The sequence below is a fragment of the Pan paniscus genome, chromosome 20, assembly GCF_029289425.2.
Source record: "Pan paniscus chromosome 20, NHGRI_mPanPan1-v2.0_pri, whole genome shotgun sequence".
Classification (NCBI taxonomy): Eukaryota; Metazoa; Chordata; class Mammalia; order Primates; family Hominidae; genus Pan; species Pan paniscus.
In genome coordinates, this window is record NC_073269.2 from 50,824,358 (window position 1) to 50,845,170 (window position 20,813).

The 20,813-nt window shown below is 47.1% G+C and overlaps 1 protein-coding gene across 6 annotated transcripts; it reads left to right on the top strand.

Annotated features, from left to right (window-relative positions):
* The first annotated feature begins 1,864 nt into the window (after nucleotides 1–1,864).
* CEACAM19 (CEA cell adhesion molecule 19) lies at nucleotides 1,865–19,805 on the top strand. 6 transcript variants are annotated; one of them, XM_055104156.2, is made up of 9 exons: nucleotides 4,316–6,879; nucleotides 7,186–7,421; nucleotides 8,031–8,399; nucleotides 11,693–11,843; nucleotides 14,299–14,382; nucleotides 15,730–15,776; nucleotides 16,669–16,754; nucleotides 18,007–18,060; nucleotides 18,882–19,805. In XM_055104156.2, the coding sequence occupies exons 2-9, from the start codon at nucleotides 7,379–7,381 to the stop codon at nucleotides 18,936–18,938; spliced, it is 891 nt and encodes a 296-aa protein (XP_054960131.2). In that variant the 5' UTR covers nucleotides 4,316–6,879; nucleotides 7,186–7,378; the 3' UTR covers nucleotides 18,939–19,805. The 6 variants fall into 6 exon arrangements, with proteins under 6 accessions (XP_063456455.1, XP_063456456.1, XP_054960132.2 ...); XM_063600385.1 differs by lacking the exons at nucleotides 4,316–6,879; nucleotides 7,186–7,421 and adding an exon at nucleotides 1,865–2,638; XM_057300709.2 differs by having other exon boundaries at nucleotides 4,316–7,421.
* The last annotated feature ends 1,008 nt before the right edge of the window (nucleotides 19,806–20,813 follow it).

Sequence of the window (20,813 nt, forward strand, 5' to 3'; positions counted from 1 at the left end):
GTGAATAACTTTACAGACTGTCATTTATTTTACTTTTTTTTTTTTTATTTTAGAGAAAGGAATCTTGCCATCTTGCCCAGGCTGGTCTCAAATTCCTGGGCCCAAACAATCCTCCCGCCTTGGCCTCCTAAAGTACTGGGATTTATAGGCATAAGCCACCGTGCCTGGCCAATGCACACTGTCATTTAGCTCATGTTAACACCTGAGTGTAGGACACACTCCTGGAGGTGGAATTGCTGCGCCAAAGAGTATGTTTCTTGTCATTGTGATAGATATTGACAAATGAACCCTCACAGAAGTTGTGCTGAGTTCTGTTCCCACCAGCGACGTAGGCGATGACCTTTTTCTGGAGGGAGGGGGCATCCTTGGAGTCCACAGAGCCAGGAATGGAGAGTGGGCCCAGAATTTTGGTATAGATGTTGTATAAACTTATAGTAAGGTTAAGAAAACCGCAACTATCCTTATCAGAGGCTTGGCGGGGGGCAGGGTATGATGGAGATCATAAGGAGGCTAAAACACTCCACACCCTCCCTCTGCATTGCTCCTGCACGGGAGTCGGGAATCTTCAGGTTGATACGATCTCACCTTGAGGAGCTGTGAGGTCCCAGAAGCCTCTGGGTTGCAGATTGCTTGGGGTGAAAATGTCTGTGCTACTGAAATCTAACTTTTTAAAAAAAATTACGGGCTGGGCGCAGTGGCTCACGCCTGTAATCCCAGCACTTTGGGAGGCCGCAGCGGGTGGATCACTTGAGGTAAGGAGTTCAAGACCAGCCCATAGTGAAACCGTGTCTCTACAAAAAAAATTAGCCAGGTGTGGTGGTGCATGCTTGTAATCCCAGCTACTCAGAAGGCTGAGGTGGGAGAATCCCTTGAACCCGGGAAGTGGAGGCTGCAGTAAACCATGATCGAGTTACTGCACTCCAGCCTGGGTGACAAGAGCGAGACTCTGTCTCCAAAAAAAAAAAAAAAAAAAAGAACTGGATTGTCTGGCTCTACTCCGGGCACGGCATGCAGGCCCAGTTCTGCTGCTCTGCTGTTTGTTCTGCTTTCCTCCACATATTGGCATCACCCTCTGGTGCCAAGATGGCTGCTGCATTCCAGGCATCACATCCAGACTCAGACCCAGAGAAGCTGCCCATCCCTACCTGGGTGAGCCTTTGTAGGAACGAGAAACCGCATCCAGCAGCAGAAACCTCACCCAGCAGCGTCTTTTCCGGTCTCATTCACCAGCGCCGCCCACCGCTCAACCAATCCCTGGCCAAAAGAATGGGACCGCCTGGAAGGCTGGACCAAACAGGACCTGCCCTCTGGGGCTGGGGAGAGGCCCAGATGAAGGCTGCAGGACAGGATGGACTCCTAGACCTCTGTTACCAGCAGTGACTACCTCTGTCTGGGTGGTTGGAACATGTTTGAATTTTATTCTAAGTACTGTCTACAAGTTCTGCAATAAACCTTGACTCTTCTTTTAATAATGCAAAAGGAATCGAAGTGATTGTTTGAAAGGGAGAGGAAGAAAGAGAGAGGGAGGGAGGGAAGAATGGAGGGAGGCAGGGAAGGAGACAGACAGAGTAGAATCCAGCCACTGGAAAATCCAGAATAGCTGGCTTTGCTTAATCCATGCCTGGAAATAACTGCTGGGTTTGCAACAACTTCTCTCCTGGAGACAGACCAAGGAAACTACAAAACTGCAGGAAGGATTGCAGGGCCGGGCACAGTGGCTCACGCCTGTAATCCCAACACTTTGGGAGGCCGAGGTGGATTGGATCACCTGAGATCAGGAGTTCGAGACCAGCCTGGCCAACATGGTGAAACCTCGTCTCTGCTAGAAATACAAAAATAAGCCGGGCGTGGTGGCGTGCGCCTATAGTCCCAGCTACTCGGGAGGCTGAGGCAAGAGAATCGCTTGAACCTGGGAGGTGGAGGTTGCAGTGAGCTGAGATCGTGCCACTGCACTCCAGCTTGGGCGACAGAGTGAGAATCTGTCAGGTGGATTCTGAGGGTACTCTGACCCCATGAACCCAGCATGAAATCTTCCAGGCATTAAGGAACATTGAGGATGTGGAGGATTGGAAATCCCTCCGGGGAAAATACACTTCTCTTGAGCAGGGTCACGAGGGGTGGGGGCAATGTGGGAGGTGGGGCAAGTCCAAAGACAAGGTCAACAGCAATAATAATAATAACAATGACAGGCATTTGTTGCTTGTTGGCCGGGACTCTTGCATACGGTTCTCCCAACATCCCTGTGAGGTGGTGATGCTTATCCCCATTCTCCAGGGGAGGAGGCTGAGGCCCAGAGAGGTGAAGTTGTGTGCCACAAAATACCCCAGCCATATGGTGGTAGAACCAAGTTTTCAGCCAGACTCACCAGCTCACAGCAGAGCTGCCCTGGACTCTACAGCCATTCAGTGTATAGCTGGGCCACTCCATCCTTCAAGGCAGTTCAACGTCAAGATTCCTGATTTGCCTCAACCTGGGGCCTCTAGAAGATACCATCACCCCCGACAAGCTGAAGACGTGTGTCCGGAACACTCAGACACACACAAAGTGCTATGGATACACCACACCCCGACCTAGCTGTCTCTTCCTGATGGACCTCACTGGGTAGAAATGCCTGGCACCGCCTGCCTCAGATCCCTAGGTCAGCTCTCGCTCCCCAATAGAAGTTTCTGAGATGATGATGAAAACGTTCTCCATCTGTGCTGTCCAATGGAGTAGCCACTGATCACTTGAGGCTAGTGAGCACTTGAAGGTGGCTAGTTTGAGGAACTGCATTTTTTAATGCATTTTAGTTACTTTGAATATATATACACATATATACATTTATATATACATATTCATACACATACATTTTACATATATTTTATATGTATATGTAATATATAAATTATATTTATATATTTTTATATATAAATATATAATATATATTATATAAATATATAAATATATATAATATATATTATATAAATATATAAAATATATAATATATATTATATAATATATAAATATATATAATATATATTATATAAATATATAAATATATAATATATATTATATAAATATATAAATATATAATATATATTATATAAATATATAAATATATAATATATATTATATAAATATATAAATATATAATATATATTATATAAATATATAAATATATAATATATATTATATAAATATATAAATATATATAATATATATTATATAAATATATAAATATATAAATTATATATATTATATATAATATAAATATATATAAGTTATATATAAATTATATATAATATATAAAATATATATAAATTATATATAATATATAAAATATATATAAATTATATAAAATCTATATAAAAAAATATAAATATATACTATATTATAAATATATATTTATATAATATTTTATATATTATATATTTATATATATTTATATATTTTATATATTATATATTTATGTATATATAAATATATAATATATTATATATTTATATATAATATATTATATTTTTATATAATATATTATATAATATGTTATATATTTTTATATAATATATTATATAATGTATTATATATATTTATATGCTATATTATATACTATATTATATATAATATATTTTTATATATTATATATATTTATATAATTATATATTATTATATATTTATATAATATATTTATATATTATTATATATATTTATATATTTATATATTATTATATATTTATATTATATATTTATATATTATTATATATATTTATATATTATATATATTTATATTATATATTTATATATTATATATTTTATAATATATAAATATATTATATATTATATATATTAGTTATATTATAATATAAATATATTATATATGTATATAATTATATATTTATATAAATATATGTATATAATTATATATTTATATAAATATATATGTATATAATTATATATTTATATAAATATATATGTATATAATTATATATTTATATACATATATTATATATTTATATAATTATATAATTATATACATATATTATATATTATAATATATTATATATTATAATATATTATATATTATATATTATAATATATTATATATTATATATTATAATATATTATATATTATATATTATAATATATTATATATTATATATTATAATATATTATATATTATATTATATATTACATATTATATGTATATATAATATAATATATAATATATATTATATATAATCATATATAATATATATTATATATAATCATATATAATATATATTATATATAAAATAATATATAAATATTCAATTTTTTTTTTTGGAGATGGAGTCTTGCTCTGTTGCCCAGGCCGGAGTGCAGTGGCACAATCTTGGCTCACTATAACCTCCACCTCCCAGGTTCAAGTGATTCTCCTGCCTCAGCCTCCTGAGTAGCTGGGATTACAGGCATGCGCCACCACGGCCAGCTAATGTTTGCATTTTTAGTAGAGACAGGGTTTCATCATGTTGCCTGGGCTGGTCTTGAACTCCTGACCTCAAGTGATCTGCCTGCCTCTGCCTCCCAAAGTGCTAGGACTACAGGCATGAGCCACCACGCCTGGCCTATTCAGTATATTTTTTTGAGACAGGGTCTCACTCTGTCACCCAGGCTGGAGTGCAGTGTCATGATCAAAATTCACTGCAGCCTTGACCTCCCAGGTTCAACAATCCTCCTGCCTCAGCCTTCTGAGTAACTGGAACTATAATTGAAAGCCACTAAGCCTGCCTAATTTTTTAAATTTGTTTTGTGTAAAGTTGGGGTCCTACTATGTTGCCCAGCCTGGTCTCCAATTCCTAGGCTCAAGCAATCTTCCCACCTCAGCCTCTCAGAGGGGTAGGATTACAAGTGTGGGTCACCTGTGCCTCCCTAAATTTATATTTAAATAGCCACATATGACTAATAGCTATGATATTAAACAGCATAACACTAGACCCTCCATTATCCAAGGTCTGTTGATCCAACCAACAGAGCACATTTGATCTCTCCTACCTCCCAGCCTCACACACACATGCCCCACACCCTCCTTCCTGGCTCCACTCACCCAAGATATTGCAACCTCCTCAATACACCTTGATGACTATCTCAGCCTCCACATCCTTGCATTGCTATTTATGCTGCCTGGTGCACCTCATGCTGCCTCACCCCATCATCTGCCTCATTTCTACTCTTACTCCAGGTCTCAGCTCAGATGCCCCCTCCCCCAGGAAGCCCTCCCTAGCCGTCAGGTTGAATGAGGTGTATCTCCTTGGGCTCTCCCAGACTCCTGGGCTCCTCCATCCCAGCCCTGATCACTCTGGATCATAATTGTGTGAGAGGGGTCTGCCCCCCCAAACCCTACAGGATTGTGTGCCCTACTGTGGACAGAGGGCAGAGCAGAGGTGGTCTCAATCATCACTGTGTCACCAACATCACCCAGCACACACAACTGGGCACTGGGAATGTGTGCTGGAATGAATGGAGGATGCTTTTTAAAAACTAGGCTAAGCCAGGTATGGTGAGTCACATCTGTAATCCCAGTACTTTGGGAGACTAAGGTGGGAGGATCACTTGAGCCCAGGAGTTCAACACCAGCCTGGGGCAACATAGTGAGATCCCATCTCTACAAAACATAAAAAAATTGGCCAGGGATGGTAGCACACAACTGTGGTCCCAGCTACTCAGGAGGCTGAGATGGGAGGATTGCTTGAGCCCAGGAGTTGGAGGCTGCAGTGAGCAATGATCATGCAACTATACTCCAGCCTGGGCAACAGAGCGAGACCCTGTCTTAAAAAAAAAAAAGAGTAACACACTTGGAATAAACATGATCCATAAAAGTACAAAACATACACTCTGGGGCTGGGTGCAGTGGCTCATGCCTATACTCCTAGTACTTTGGGAGGCCGAGGCAGGAGGATCATCTGAGGTCAGGAGTTTGAGACCAGCCTGGCCAACATGGCAAAACCCCATCTCTACTAAAAATACAAAAATTAGCCAGGCATGGTGATGCATGCCTGTAATCCCAGCTACTCAGAAGGCTGAGGCAGAAGAATCACTTGAACCTGGGAGGCGGAGGTTGCAGTAAACTGAGATTGTGCCACTGTACTCCAGCCTGGGTGACACAGCATCTAAAAAAGAAACCACTCCAAAAACTACAAAATATTCTTGCAATTATAGGTGACATATTTAAATGGTAAGACAACCAATGTTCATGAATGGAAAGACAGAGCAAGACCCTGTCTCAAGAAAAAAAAAAAACAGGCTGAGCGCGGTGGCTCACACCTGTAATCCCAGCACTTTGGGAGGCCAAGGTGGGCAGATCACCTGAGGTCAGGAGTTCAAGACCAGCCTGACCAACATGGAGAAACCCTGTCTCTACTAAAACTACAAAAGTAGCCGGGCGTGGTGGCGCATGCCTGTATTCCCAGCTACTCCCTGAGGTGGGAGGATCGCTTGAACCCAGGTGGCAGAGGTTGCGGTGAACTGAGATTGCGCCATTGCACTCCAGCCTGGGCAACAAGAGCGAAACTCCATCTCAAAAGAAAAAAAAAGAAAAACACGAAGCTAAGAGCTTTTTTTTTTTTTGAGACGACGTCTCGCTCTGTCACCCAGGCTGGAATGCAGTGGCGCGATCTCGGCTCTCTGCAACCCCTGCCTCCCAAGTTCAAGTGATTCTCCTGCCTCAGCCTCTCCAGTTGCTGCGATTACAGGTGCCCACCACCACGCCTGACTAACTTTTGTATTTTTAGTAGAGACAGGGTTTCACCATGTTGGCCAGGCTGGTCTCAAATTCCTCACCTCGTGATCTACCCACCTTGGCCTCCCAAAATGCTGGGATTACAGGCGTGAGCCACCGCACCCAGCCTGCCTCAGAGCCTTCAAGTGAGTCAGCCACAGGTGAAATCCCACCTCTGTCTATTGGCAGACTTGCCTCTTTTCCTGGGCCTCTGTTTCCACATCTGTGCAATGGGAACAGTTATTTATGGTGGCTGCTGAATGAGGCAGTGTGTGTTTGAACAAACCCAGGGGAATTGTTCAGAGGCTGTTATGACTATTGCTACAGTGACTGCTGTTGTAGTCACGCTGAGTGAGAAAAAGAGGTTGAAGAGGGTCAGGGGAGGAGTCCTGGGAAGTTCCCCAGTCACCCTGAAAAACTGGTTCAACCTCTTGTCTGTGCTCCCATCCCAGGGAGTATAGGTGGAGCCTCCAGAGCCCATGGACAGGGCATGCTGGGGCTGGGCCAGCCCCAGTGGTGTCTCTAAGGCACCCCTGGGATCCCCACCGAGCTGGCCTACTTCAGACAGCCAGGGCCCTCTGGCCCCCTTAGTGTCCAGCTCGTGGCCCCTTGGCATTTCCACAAGACGCCAAGATAGAGATTCCCATGGGGACCCAGGGCTGCTTCTCAAAGAGCCTCCTGCTCTCAGGTAAGGAGGAAATAGACCCTAAAGGCTAAGGGGAGAAATGGGGACTCAGCCCAGAGATTGAAGTTTCCTCTTAGAAGTAGGGAAAGATTACCTGAGAGGATGAAATTAGAATAAGATGGGGGAGGGGCAACAGAATCACAGCCTCATTGCCATTTTATCTATGGAATTTTCTATAATGTTAGGACCATGAAGGCAGGAATTTATGTATGTTTGGTTCCCTGCTATATCTCCAGTGTCTAGAAATTGAAGGAAGTTTAGACGTATTACATATAGTTGGTATTATAGCTTATATATTACATATGCCTATAAGTATTGGTTGAATAAATGAATGAATGAATGAATTCAGAGAGTCCATGTGTTTAGAAGCAGGCCACACAGCATCTCAAGGTAGAAAAACCTCTGGATCAATAGGATGGCAAATCTGTGGTAACCATACCTGTGTTCCCACTCCTGCACCCAGGGCAGACATCACTAATCAATCCCAGCATTGTTTCCAATGAGCAGCACTCAGAGTCCTTGCTCCCCGCTGAAGATCTGTATCTAGAGAGGAGCATGCCGTGGTCCCTGGCAACACCCCTGATCTCAGCCCTTCCCTGTAACTTCCCACAGCCTCAATCCTGGTCCTCTGGATGCTCCAAGGCTCCCAGGCAGCTCTCTACATCCAGAAGATTCCAGAGCAGCCTCAAAAGAACCAGGACCTTCTCCTGTCAGTCCAGGGTGTCCCAGACACCTTCCAGGACTTCAACTGGTACCTGGGGGAGGAGACGTATGGAGGCACGAGGCTATTTACCTACATCCCTGGGATACAACGGCCTCAGAGGGATGGCAGTGCCATGGGACAGCGAGACATCGTGGGCTTCCCCAATGGTTCCATGCTGCTGCGCCGCGCCCAGCCTACAGACAGTGGCACCTACCAAGTAGCCATTACCATCAACTCTGAATGGACTATGAAGGCCAAGACTGAGGTCCAGGTAGCTGGTAAGTGTTAGGGTCTGGGGATGAGGTAAGGAAGCTAATGAGCCCTGAGCAGCTACCATGTACCAGGTGCTGTGCAAACACCATTTCATTTGGTCCTCTCATTCATTCACTTGACACATATTGAGCGTCTACTGTGTACCAATCCCCAGAGATAGTCTTTAACCCTCACATGCGTTAACTAATAAAATATCTATGAAATGCCTGCCTTGTGCCTGACACTGGAGAATGCACCATCTCATTTACCTTTCACATGCACTAACATTAACCAAATTTTTATTGAGCACTTACTGTATGCCTGGTTGTGAGGAATGCATCCCTCAATCTTTATGTTTATAAAGCGAGTATTTACTGATGAATCCACTCGGGGCAAAGTGTGAGGGAAAGGGTGGTGGGCAATAATGACAGCTGGCATTTCTTGGGTGATCGTTAAGAGCCAGGCACCATCTTAAACATTTTCCCTAAAGCATAGTTTCTCAGCTTCAGCACTACTGATGTTTTGTATTGGCCAGTTCTTACTAGTAGAGGGTTTGTGCATTGCAGAGATTTCAGCAGCACCCCGGCCTCTACTCACTAGGTACCAGTAGCAGCTTCCTAGTCATGCCAACCAAAAATGTCTTCAGATATTACCAAATGTCTCCACCCTGGGATAAGACTCACCCCTGGTTGAGAACCACTACTCTATATTTACTCATTTTTACCTTAAAACAACTCCATGAGGCCGGCGCCATTATTGTCTCCATTTTACAGATTGAAAAATGGAGGCACGCAGTGGTTATGACTTGCTGAGTAAAGAATACGAACCAGAATGATGTGACATGGGAAAGGAGGTCATCAGGGAGACCTCACTCAAGAAGTGACCTTAGAGGAGAGACCAGAAGAAGGTGATTGAGGGAGGGAGGTGCTGTGGCCCCTTGCCATTTCCACAGGACACAGATCCCCTTAGAATTTATATGTTGAAATCCTAACCTCCAAGATGATGGTATTAAAAGGTGGGGCTTGGGCCTGGCACGGTGGCTTACACCTGTAATCCCAGCACTTTGGAAGGCTGAAGTGGGTGGATCACCTGAGGTCAGGAGTTTGAGATCACCCTGGCCAACATGGTAAAACCCCGTCTCTGCTAAAAATACAAAAATTAGCTGGGCATGGTGGTAGATGCCTGTAATGCCAGCCACTTGGGAGGCAGGAGAATCACTTGAACCTGGGAGGCAGAGGTTGCAGTGAACCGAGATCATGCCACTGCACTCCAGCCTGGGCAACAGAGCAAGACTCCATCTCAAAAAAAAAAAAAAAGTGGGGCTTGTGGGAGGTGATTAGATCATGAGGGTACAGCACTTGTAAATAGATTGTATGCCCTTATTTTTTTTTTTTTCAATTTAAAAGCAAGATTGTGGAGACAGGGTCTTACTGATATTGCTCAGGCTGGTCTCAAACTCCTGGCCTCAAGCAGTCCTTCCACCTTGGCCTCCCAGTGCTGGGATTACAAGAATAAGCCACCATGCCCAGTCTCAGCTCACTGTAACCTCCACCTCCTGGGCTCAAGCAATCCTCCCACCTCAGCTTCCCATGTAGCTGGGACTGTAGGCGCATGCCATCACACCCAGCTAATTTTTTTTATTTATTGGTAGAGACTGGGTTTCACCATGTTGCCCAGGCTGGTCTCCAACTCCTGAGCTCAGGCAATCCACCCACCTCGGCCTCCCAAAGTGCTGGGATTACAGGCGTGAGCCACCACCCCTGGCCCCTAGTTAAATTTTAAAATGAGTTTTGGACAGTGAATAGAAAAAATTTTAGAGAAATGGATGAAATAGGCAAAAGTCAACTCAACATACGCATTAATTTGATTACACAAATCTGCATAAAATGACACTCTGGTCCGGTTGAAGATAACAGTCCTTACTTCACTTGTGGAGCCTGAAGTGGCTTCTCCCCACATTTCCGGGGTTCCCAGGTCACAGGTGCCCCCTTTGGAAGCTGCACAGCGTGGTCATTAAGGAGTTCAGGTGGCCTGGGTATGATCCCAGCACTGCACTTATTGTGAGCCATCAAGCAAGTCAATTTACTGTTCCATGCCTCAGTTTCCTTATCTGTAAAATGGCACAGAGCTTACTTCTTTGTTGGGTCATTGAGAGAACAGCGTGTGTGTGTGTGTGTGTGTGTGTGTGTGTATTTCAAACTTCATAACAACCCTAAGAACTAGGTATTCATATTATCCTCATTTCACAGACGAACCAAGTCACAGAGAGATTGAGTAATTTGCCCAAGGCCACACCGCCAGTGGGCAGCATTAGGATCCCATAGTCTATGAGCTTAGCTGCCAAGAAGGGTTGGAATAGAACAGATGTCCAGCTTGAGAGTAAAGCTGGGAGGTCAGAGGGTAAGAGCCAGGTAGGCGTGGTCTTAATTCTAGCAAGTCCAGTTTAAGAATCCTCCGAGTCCCCTACATCTCCTGCAAAACACAGCCCAGAACCTCATCCTTCTGCTGAAGGGATTCAGGTATCATCAACCGAAGTGAGAAAAAGCAAAGCAGATTGGGTCTGGGCTCGGTGGCTCACGTCTGTAATCCCAACACTTTGGGAGACCAAGGCAGTAGAATTACTTGAGTCCAGGAATCTGAGACCAGCCTGAGTAATTTAGTGACACCCCTTCTTTACAAAAAATTTAAAAATTAGCCAGGAGTGGTAGTGTGCGCCTGTAGTCACAGCTACTTGGGGGACTGAGGTGGGAGGATGGCTTAAGCCCAGGAGTTGGAGGCTGCAGTGAACCGTGATCATGCCACTGCATTCCAGCCTGGACAACAGAGTGAGACGCTGTTTCAAAAAAAGAAAAAAGAAATCAGTTTGATGGGGTAGGGTTGGGGAGCATGTCAGCAAGCAGATTTTGGATGTGCTGAGGATCGTATGAAATCCTAGGGAAGCAGCAACATCGAGATATAGGACAGCTAAGGAGTTCCATCTGGGACATGTTGAAATTTTTTTTTAATAGAGATAGGGTCTCACTATGTTGCCCAGGCTGGTCTTGAACTCCTGGGTGCAAGTGATCCTCCCCCCTCGGCCTCCCAAATTGCTGGGATTACAGGTGTGAGCACCACGCCCAGCCCGCTGGGACATGTTGGATTTTATGTGCCACCCAGATGGTTGGATACTCAGATCTGAAAAGCAGGAGAAAGCTCTGGGCTGGAAATAGGAAACTGCACCTCAGTTCTCCATGCAGTCACTGATATAGTCGGTGAGGGACTGGGGGAGCCCTCAGGAGACATCGCACAGTCCCCCCTCTTTCTTTCTCTCACCCCTCAGAAAAGAATAAGGAGCTGCCCAGTACACACCTGCCCACCAACGCTGGGATCCTGGCGGCCACCATCATTGGATCTCTTGCTGCCGGGGCCCTTCTCATCAGCTGCATTGCCTATCTCCTGGTAACAAGGAACTGGAGGGGCCAGAGCCACAGGTACAGGGTCCCCAAGTGTCCCTCTCCTGTCTCCTCCCACTGTCTTCTCAAGCCCCATGGATTCTTCCACAAGTCACATCATCCGGCTCATACACAATCTCATCAAATCTTGGAACTCCTGGGGTGAAAAGGATCTTTCTATCCTGTATTAAACAGAATTCTGCATTGCAAGGGACAGAAAACCTATTCTTAAACTGACTTACCAAAAAGAAGGAATTTTAGTCAGGGTCTCGCTCTGTCACCCAGGCTGGAGTGCAGTGGCACAATCACGACTCACTGCAGCCTCAACTTCCCCAGACTCAGGTGAGTCTTTCACCTCAGCCTCCCAGGTAGCTGAGACTACAGGTGTGCACACCAAGCCTGGCTAATTTTTTTTATTTTTGTAGAGATGGGGTTTTGCCCAGGCTGGTCTCGAACTCCTGGGCTCAAGTGATCCTCCAGCTTTGGCCTCCCAAAGTGCTGAGAATACAGGCATGAGCCACTGTTCCCTGCCCAAAAAACAAGGAATTGTTTAATACTACATAACTTATTAACTTCAGGTAGGGCTGCATCCAGGGGCTCAATGTTCTCAAATGACTCCTTTATATACTCCTCAACTTTGTATTTTTCTTCGGTGGCTTCATTCTCAGGCAGGCTCTCCCCTGTTGCCACAAGATCACTCCCAGGGGGCCCAGGCTCATACTCCACTGGTTTAGCCATTCCTAGGAAGGAGACCACCTTGTTCCTGGTAGTTCCAACAAAAGCCCCAAGTCTACCTCTCATTGGCTTAACTCAGATCACATGACTTTTCATGAACCAATCACTGTGGCCAGGGGTTGGTGGCCAGGGAAAGCTCTGATTGGCCAAACTTGGGCTATTTGTGCAGCCCTAGAGACTGGGCTAGATCCAACTCCGTTTAATCAAGTGGATTGAGAGTGTAGACCGGCTCTCCAAAGGAAAACTGGTTGCTATTGTCAAAGAAGGGGAGTGGACAGCGGCAGGCACAGCTATCAGATGCTACCTACTTCTATGTAGGGGGAGAGAGAGAGAGAGAGAGAGGGGGAGGGGGAGGGGGAGGGGGAGAGAGAGAGATGGGGTCCTGTTTCCCCCAGGGAGAGTCTATTCGTGAAAAATTCCTTTCTTATGACATCAGCGTCTTCAGAACTTTGTCTCTTGAAATTGATTCTGAACTGATTGTAGATAAGATATCTAATTTTTCTGCCACTCACTAGTTCCCAGAATATGAAAGCAGCAATTTTGTCTCCTTTCTCAACTCTTCCTTATGTGCCATGGATTCTGTTTTCTTCTTCTTTTTTTTTTTTTTTTTTTTGAGACAGAGTCTTGCTGCAGTGTAGTGGTGCAATCTTGGCTCACTGCAACCTCCACCTCCGGGACTCAAGCAATTCTCGTGCCTCAGCCTCCCAAGTAGCTGAGACCACAGGCATGCACCACAACGCCCGGCTAATTTTTTGTATTTTAGTAGAGATGGGGTTTCACCATGTTGCCCTGGATGGTCTCAAACTCCTGATCTCAGGCAATCCGCCAGCCTCGGCCTCCCAAAGTGCTGGAATTACAGGCGTGAGCCACTGCGCCTGGCCTATTTCTTTTTCTTTTTTAAAGAGACAGGGTCTTGCTTTATCACCCAGGCTGGAGTGCAGTGGCATGATCATAGTTTACTGCAGCCTCAGACTCCTGGACTCAAGTGATCCTCCCACCTCAGCCTCCTGGGTAACTGGGACCACAGGCCTGTGCTACCACACCTGGCTAATTATCTGTATTATTATTTTTTGTAGAGATGGGGTCTTGCTATGTTGCCCAAGCTGACCTCAAACTCCTGGCCTTAAGCGGTCCTTCTGCCTCAGCCTCCCAAAGTGCTCGAATTACAGGCATGCATCACCATGCCTAGCTTATTTTTTACTTTTTGTAAAAATAAGATCTCCCTGTGTTGCCCTGGCTGTCTTGAATTGCTGGGCTCAAGCCATCCTCCCATCTCAGCCCCCCAAGTAGCTGGGACTACAGGAGTGCACCATTTCCAAGCTTTTTTTTCTTCTTCTTCTTGTTTTGCTCTTGTCGCCCAGGCTGGAATCCAGTGGCGCGATCTCGGCTCACTGCAACTTCCGCCTCAGGGGTTCAAGCGATTTTCCTGCCTCAGCTTCCTGAGTAGCTGGAATTACAGGCACCCACCACCTCGCCTGGCTAATTTTTGTATTTTTAGTAGAGACAGGGTTTCACCATGTTGGCCAGGATGGTCTCAAACTCCTGAACTCAGGCGATCTGCCCACCTTGGCCTCCCAAAGTGTTGGGATTACAGGCATGAGCCACTGAGCCCAATTACTATTTTTTTACTCAAAACCGCACACACACCTTCCACCCCCTCCCCCCTCTCCATTTTCCTTCATAGGGAAGGAATGTTGCTCTCTGATATTCTACTGTCAATGCTTTATTCCAATTTTCTTCCCCTCTCTTTCCACCCTAGACTGCCTGCTCCGGGGGGCCAGGGATCTCTGTCCATCTTGTGCTCGGCTGTATCCCCAGTGCCTTCAGTGACGCCCAGCACATGGTTGGTGCTTGTAAATACTTATTTAGTGAATTAACAAACTTGCTATAGTGGTGTCAAGAGTACTTTTGTTTTCAGAGTCAAAGTCTCACTCTGTTGCCAAGGTTGGGGTGCAGTGGTGCGATCGTAGCTCACTGTAGCCTCGACCTCCCTGGTTCAAACTATCCTCCCACCCGAGTCTCCCAAGTAGCTGGGACCCCAGGTGCGCACCACCACACCTGGCTAATTTTTGTAATTTTTGTAGAGACGGGATCTCACTTTGTGAGTCAGGCAGGTCTCAAACTCCTGGCCTCAAAAAAGTCTCCTACCTTGGTCTCCCAATGTGCTGGGAGTATAGTCATGAGCCATTTCACTTGGTTCCAGTGTACTTTTAAAATTAAGGGTATTCAGGACGGGTGCAGTGGCTCATGCCTGTAATCCCAGCACTTTGGGAGGCCAAGGCAGGTGGATCACTTGAGGTCAGGAGTTCGAGACCAACCTGATGAACATGGTGAAACCCTGTCTCTACTAATAATACAAAATTAGCAGAGCATGGGCCGGGCATGGTGCCTCATGCCTGTAATCCCAGCACTTTAGGAGGCCGAGGCTGGCAGATCATGAGGTCAGGAAATCGAGACCATCCTGGCTAACACGGTGAAACCCCGTCTCTACTAAAAATACAAAAAATTAGCTGGGCGTGGTGGCAGGTGCCTGTAGTCCCAGCTACTCGGGAGGCTGAGGCAGGAGAATGGCATGAACCCGGGAGGCGGAGCTTTTAGTGAGCCGAGATTGCACCACTGCACTCCAGCCTGGGCGACAGAGCGAGACTCTGTCTCAAAAAAAAAAAATTAAAATAAAATAAAATAAGCCGAGCATGGTGGCACACACCTGTAATCCCAGCTACTTGGGAGGCTGAGGCAGGAGAATTGCTTGAACCCAGGAGGCGGAGGTTGCAGTGAGCTGAGATCACGCCATTGCACTCCAGCCTGGGCAACAGAGTGAGACTCTGTCTCAAAAAATTAAAAAATAAAAAATAAATAAGGGTATTCAAATGAATCTATGTAAAGAGAAATATTAAGGAAATCATAAGACAGGTGGATGAAGCAGGATCATTTAGGTGATCTCTGTAAATGGTGATGTCTGGGGAACACTATTCATTGGCATAAGGTGGTGGCTAGGGAAACTGAGGGATTGCGGATGGGGATTATGGAAGAAAAGTCTGGGATAGTTCAGGCCTCATCCTAGCTCACTCTGAAGGAGAGACCATGTGGCTTTCAGGGACCTGGTGGGATTTCCAGCTTCTCTTAAGTCTCTCTCCACCCGCCTGAGTGTCTCTCTATCCTAATATCAATTCCCTCTATGTGTCCCCAGGATGGCGACCACAGAGAAGCCAGAATTGGGCCCTGCTCATGATGCTGGTAAGGCGGGAGCCCCAGATCTCACTACCTAGCCCTCCTCTCAGCTCCTCCCTTCTCCCCTATAGCCACAAGCCCGCTTATTCTCCCTCACTCAGAGGCCTCCCAATGCACCTGCCCCGAGACCTCTCTGGGGCCCCCTGAACTCACCCACATAATCTGAGAGCATCGGCACCCACCCCAAACCTGCTTTTTCTCTTCTTCTCAGTGGCTAGCATCCCCATCCCATCATGCAAGTGGATCCCATCCACCTCCACAGGCCACTACCAGCCTCCTAGACCCCCCACACCCAGCTCCTCACTGGTCTCCCAGCCTCCAGACCCCTCCAACCCATCCCAGGACAAGGTCTTTCTAAAATTCTGATCCTGTTACTCCTCTGCTCAAAGGCCCTCCATGGCTCCCCTGTGCCCTTGGGACAAAGTTTAGTCTCCTTAACATGGTTCTCAAGGCCCTTCACAAGACAGATCAAACACAGTTTCTGAAACACAGCTGGCTCTCTCACCAGACCTCTGCACTCACCCTCTCCTGCCTTAGCTTCACTCACTTCTCTCTACTATCTCAGATGCCCCCTCCTCCAGGAAGCCCTCACTGAGTCCTAGGCTACTTAGGCACCCCGTCTTGGGCTCCCACCCACCCCCAGTCCCCCGACTCCAGCCCTAAACACTCCAGGTTGTCACTCTGGAGACTGGTCTGCGTCCCCCACTGGACTGTAAGTCCTGGAAGGGCAGGCCTGGGACTGTCATGGTCAGCACTGTGTCCCCAGCACTGGGTTTGGCTAGAAGAAGCGTTTGCACAAATGTTAGTTGAATAAATAAATAAATGAATGTCAACAGGCAGTCAGAGTGGCCTGTGGGGCCCATGTGTCAGCTGGTACCTCCCCTGTCCCCTGTTTCAGGTGACAACAACATCTATGAAGTGATGCCCTCTCCGGTCCTCCTGGTGTCCCCCATCAGTGACACAAGGTCCATAAACCCAGCCCGGGTGAGTCCCGTCCCCAGCCTCTCCCCTGAAGCCAATGCTAACAGGCGCCTCCTCTCTGAGCTGGCTGTGGTCCTCTGGGCCATCTTGACACCAGGTTTGGGAATCTCAACTCTCTATATATTGTTCCCTGTTTTTAAAAATCCTAAGGAAAAGAGACTGGAAGGAAACAGCACAACAGAAGCAGCATTTGTCTCTGGGGTGTGGAGGCTGGTGGGTGGGTTTTATCTTCTTTTCTTTTATACTTGTCTGTGTTTTCTGCACTGAGCAGCCACTCCCTTTATAATGGGGAGGTTTTATATATATATAACGAAAGGTTTATAAAAATGAGTCATTTAGGCTGGGCGTGGTGGCTCATGCCTATAATTCTAGCACTTTGGGAAGCCAAGGTGGGTGGATCACCTGAGGTCAGGAGTTTGAGACCAGCCTGGCCAACATGGTGAAACCCCGTCTCTACTAAAAATACAAAAATTAGCCAGGTGTGATGGCACATGCCTGTAATCCCAGTTACTCGGGAGGCTGAGGAAGGAGAATCGCTTGAACCCAGGAGGTGGAGGTTGCAGTAAGCCGAGGTCATGCCACTGCACTCCAGCCTGCGCGACAGGAGCGAGACTCCATCCCAAAAAAAAAAAAGTTATTTAGATTAAATAAAAAGAGAAACTTAGCTGGGCATGATGGCTCACACCTGTAAATCCCAACACTTTGGGAGGCCAAGGTGGGAGGATTGCTTGAGGCCGGGAGTTTGAGACCAGCCTGGGGAACATAGCTAGACCCCATCTCTACAAAAATTTAGCTAGGCATGGTGGTGTGCACCTATAGTCCCAGCTACCAGGGAGGCTGAGGAGGGAGGATCACTTGAGCCCAGGAGTTTGAGGCTGCAGCGAGTGGTGATTGCACCACTGCACTCTGGCCTGGGTGACAGAGCAAGATCCTGTCTTTTTCTAAAAAAGTGAAAAATAAGAGAAACATAAAACACTAAGGCTAAGAGCTTAGAACCAGAGGTGTTGACAGGGGTAGACTGAGAGTTAATGGAGTGGTTGACGGGCCACTGGATACCACACGAAGCTGGGGCCCAGTGCCCATTTGTCAGAGGAGAACGCTGAGGTGTAAGGAAGCTAATCCCCTCTGCCCAGGGGCCTCACAGTCTGGGAGGGGTGATGGGGACTTGGAATCTGAGACTGTCCTAGCACCAAAGGTCAAAGGTTAGAGGGTGGGGGGTGCCTAGCGCCCACCCACCTGTGTCCTTCCCTTGCAGCCCCTGCCCACACCCCCACACCTGCAGGCGGGGCCAGAGAACCACCAGTACCAGGTATGGAGCTGGGAGCTGGGAGGGGTGGTGGGGATCCCACGGATCCAGGAGCCCCGAAGCTGGGGTGGGGAGGGGTCAAGACAACTGAAACTGGGGGCTTTCCTCCCCTCGTCCCAGCAAGCCTCACGGTCTCTGCTCTCGGAGAAGCCCAAACCGCCTCCCTGAGAAACCCTGGCAAGTCCCTTTTCCTCCCAAGGCTGCAATTTCCTTCTTTGCAAAAGGGATCCAAAACCTTGAACTTGCACAGGAGGAACAAGGCCCAGAGAGGGACAGGGGATTGCCTGGGGCCACACAGCCAGTCAGGTCTCCAGTGAAACCCCACCGCAGAGCTCAGTCCCTCTCCATCCCCTCCTGTCAGCTGTCTGTCCCTGTAGTTCTGTCTCTCTCTCTCAGTGGCCTACATATGTCTGTATGTCTGTCTTCCCCTTTCTTGGACTCTCTCTCTCTCTCTTTCTCTCTCTCTCTCTCTCAGTTTCTCTGGCTGTGTCCTTTTTAATCTGTCTTTCTCTGTTTCCAGTTTGTTCATGCTGCCTTGTCTAAGATGCATCTCTTTACATGTCTTCGTTTCTCTGCATCTCTGTCTCTCTCTCTCTCCATTCTCTGTCTCTCCTGCCTCTTTGTCTCTGTCACTGTGTCCACCTCATTTCTTGGCTCTTCCAGGACCTCTTGTCTCTGCATCTCACTCTCTTTCCACCTTGCTCTTCCATTCTCTCTGCGGGTTTCTCTCCATCTCACGCTGTCTCTCATCCTCTGTCCCTCTCTGTCTCCCCAAGACTCTCCCCCTCCACCCAGTCATAATTCTGTTCTCTCTTCCCCCCAAGCAGGACCTGCTAAACCCCGACCCTGCCCCCTACTGCCAGCTGGTGCCAACTTCCTGATGGGTCCTGGGCCAGGCCAGCCAGGGAGAAGACAAGGCCCCAGCCCTCCTCTGGGAGCCTCACACCTGAGACCAGCAGGACAAGGCCATCGGGGGCTGTGGGGCCGATGGGGTGGACTCAGCCAAAGACTCAGCAGCACATGGGGCAGGTGTCCTGGCAGGGGGACAGGAGACTGTAACAGGCCCAGGTCCCTGTGCAGCCCCTGAATGCACGCCCACCTTCGGTCTGTTCCTTCAAGCAAGCTGGCCTGGGCCATGTGCATGTGAAAGGCAGGCTCTGGCCCCTTTCCATGCCAAAGTCCCCCAAGATCTGGATATCTGGGGACAAGATGGTGGCCTCAGGCCTGCCTCCCAGGCAGTTGGCTGGGCTCCCAAATGTCTGTCCTCAATGCCCTACCCCAACTCCACTAGTGACCCTCAGAGTCTTCTCCCCTTAGGACAAGGCAGACACCCCACCATGCGGGCCTCAGGTGGCAGAGAGGCCCAGCCTCACAGGCCTGTGGCCCCACACACCAGTCCCAGCAAGGTGACCACGGCTGCCGGACCCCTTCCCTGTTCAGGCAGGCCCAGCCCCTCTCAGAACCCGCTGCCAGCTGCTGGTCTTGGCCCCCACCCTGAATCTCACTGAGTCCCTCTGGGCAGCAGCTCCCTTCTCCACCCCACCCCAGCCCGCAACCCAAATGTGGCCTCAGCTTGTCCTCCCCTTCCCCAAACTATGCATTCATTTAGCAATAAATGAGCCTTTGCTGTATGCCAGACCCAGTTCTAAGCTCTTGCAGCCCTGGTAGAAAGCAAAACAAAAACTCCCGCTTTCCCAGAGGGTCACTTGGCAGGGGAAAGAATCAGGAAATAAAATAAATAATGAACATGTGTTGTCTGTCAGATGGGGATAAGTGTATTGGGGAAATGGAGGGGGGTCGAGAGTATTGGGGGACTGAGATTTTTAATTAGGGCACAGAGGTCCTTGCTGAGAAGGTGACAAATGAGCAAAGACTTGTAGGAGGGGAAGAAAGGAGCCATGTGGGACTCTGGAGGAAGAGCATTCCAGACAGAGGGAATAGCCAGTGCAAAGGCCCTGGGGCAGAAGCATGCCTGGCATATTCAAGGAGCAGCAAGGGGGCTGGGCATGGTGGCTCACACCTATAATCCCAGCACTTTGGGAAGCCAAGGCAAGCAGATCATTTGAGGTCAGGGGTTCAAGACCAGCCTGGCCAACATGGTGAAACCCCTTCTCTATTAAAAATACAAAAATTAGCCAGGCATGGTGGTGGGCACCTGTAATCCCAGCAACTGGGGAGGCTGAGGCAGGAAAATCACTTGAACCCGGGAGGCGGAGTTTGCAGTGGGCCAAGATCGTGCCCCTGCACTCCAGCCTGGGTGACAGAGCAAGACTCCACCTCAAAAAAAAAAAAAAAAAAAAGGAGCAGCAAGGAGGCCAGTGTGGTGGAGAGGGTGGGGAAGGAGGAAAAGGTGGGTGGAAGTTGACGTCAGGAGATGGACGGAGGGGCACATGGCGCAGGGCCAGGTAAGGCACTGCCGAGACTGTGGCTTTGAGGGGCAGGGTGCTGTGAAAGGCGAATAACGGCCCCCCAGTGACGTCTACATCCTAATCCCCTGTGAATGTTACGTTATATGACAAAAGAATGCAGCCATGATTAAGTTCAGGATCCTGCTTTGGGGAGATTATCCTGGATTGCCCTGGCAGGCTCTTCATGTAATCACACAGATCCTTATAATCAAGAAGGACACAGGAAGCGTGAGTCAGAGGGGCTGTGACAACAGCCCTTTGAAGACGGGAGAAGGAGCTGAAAGTCAAGCAGCACTTCAGAGTCAGAATGATTGAGTGTGAGAAAGAGTCCATGGGCCATTGTGAGTG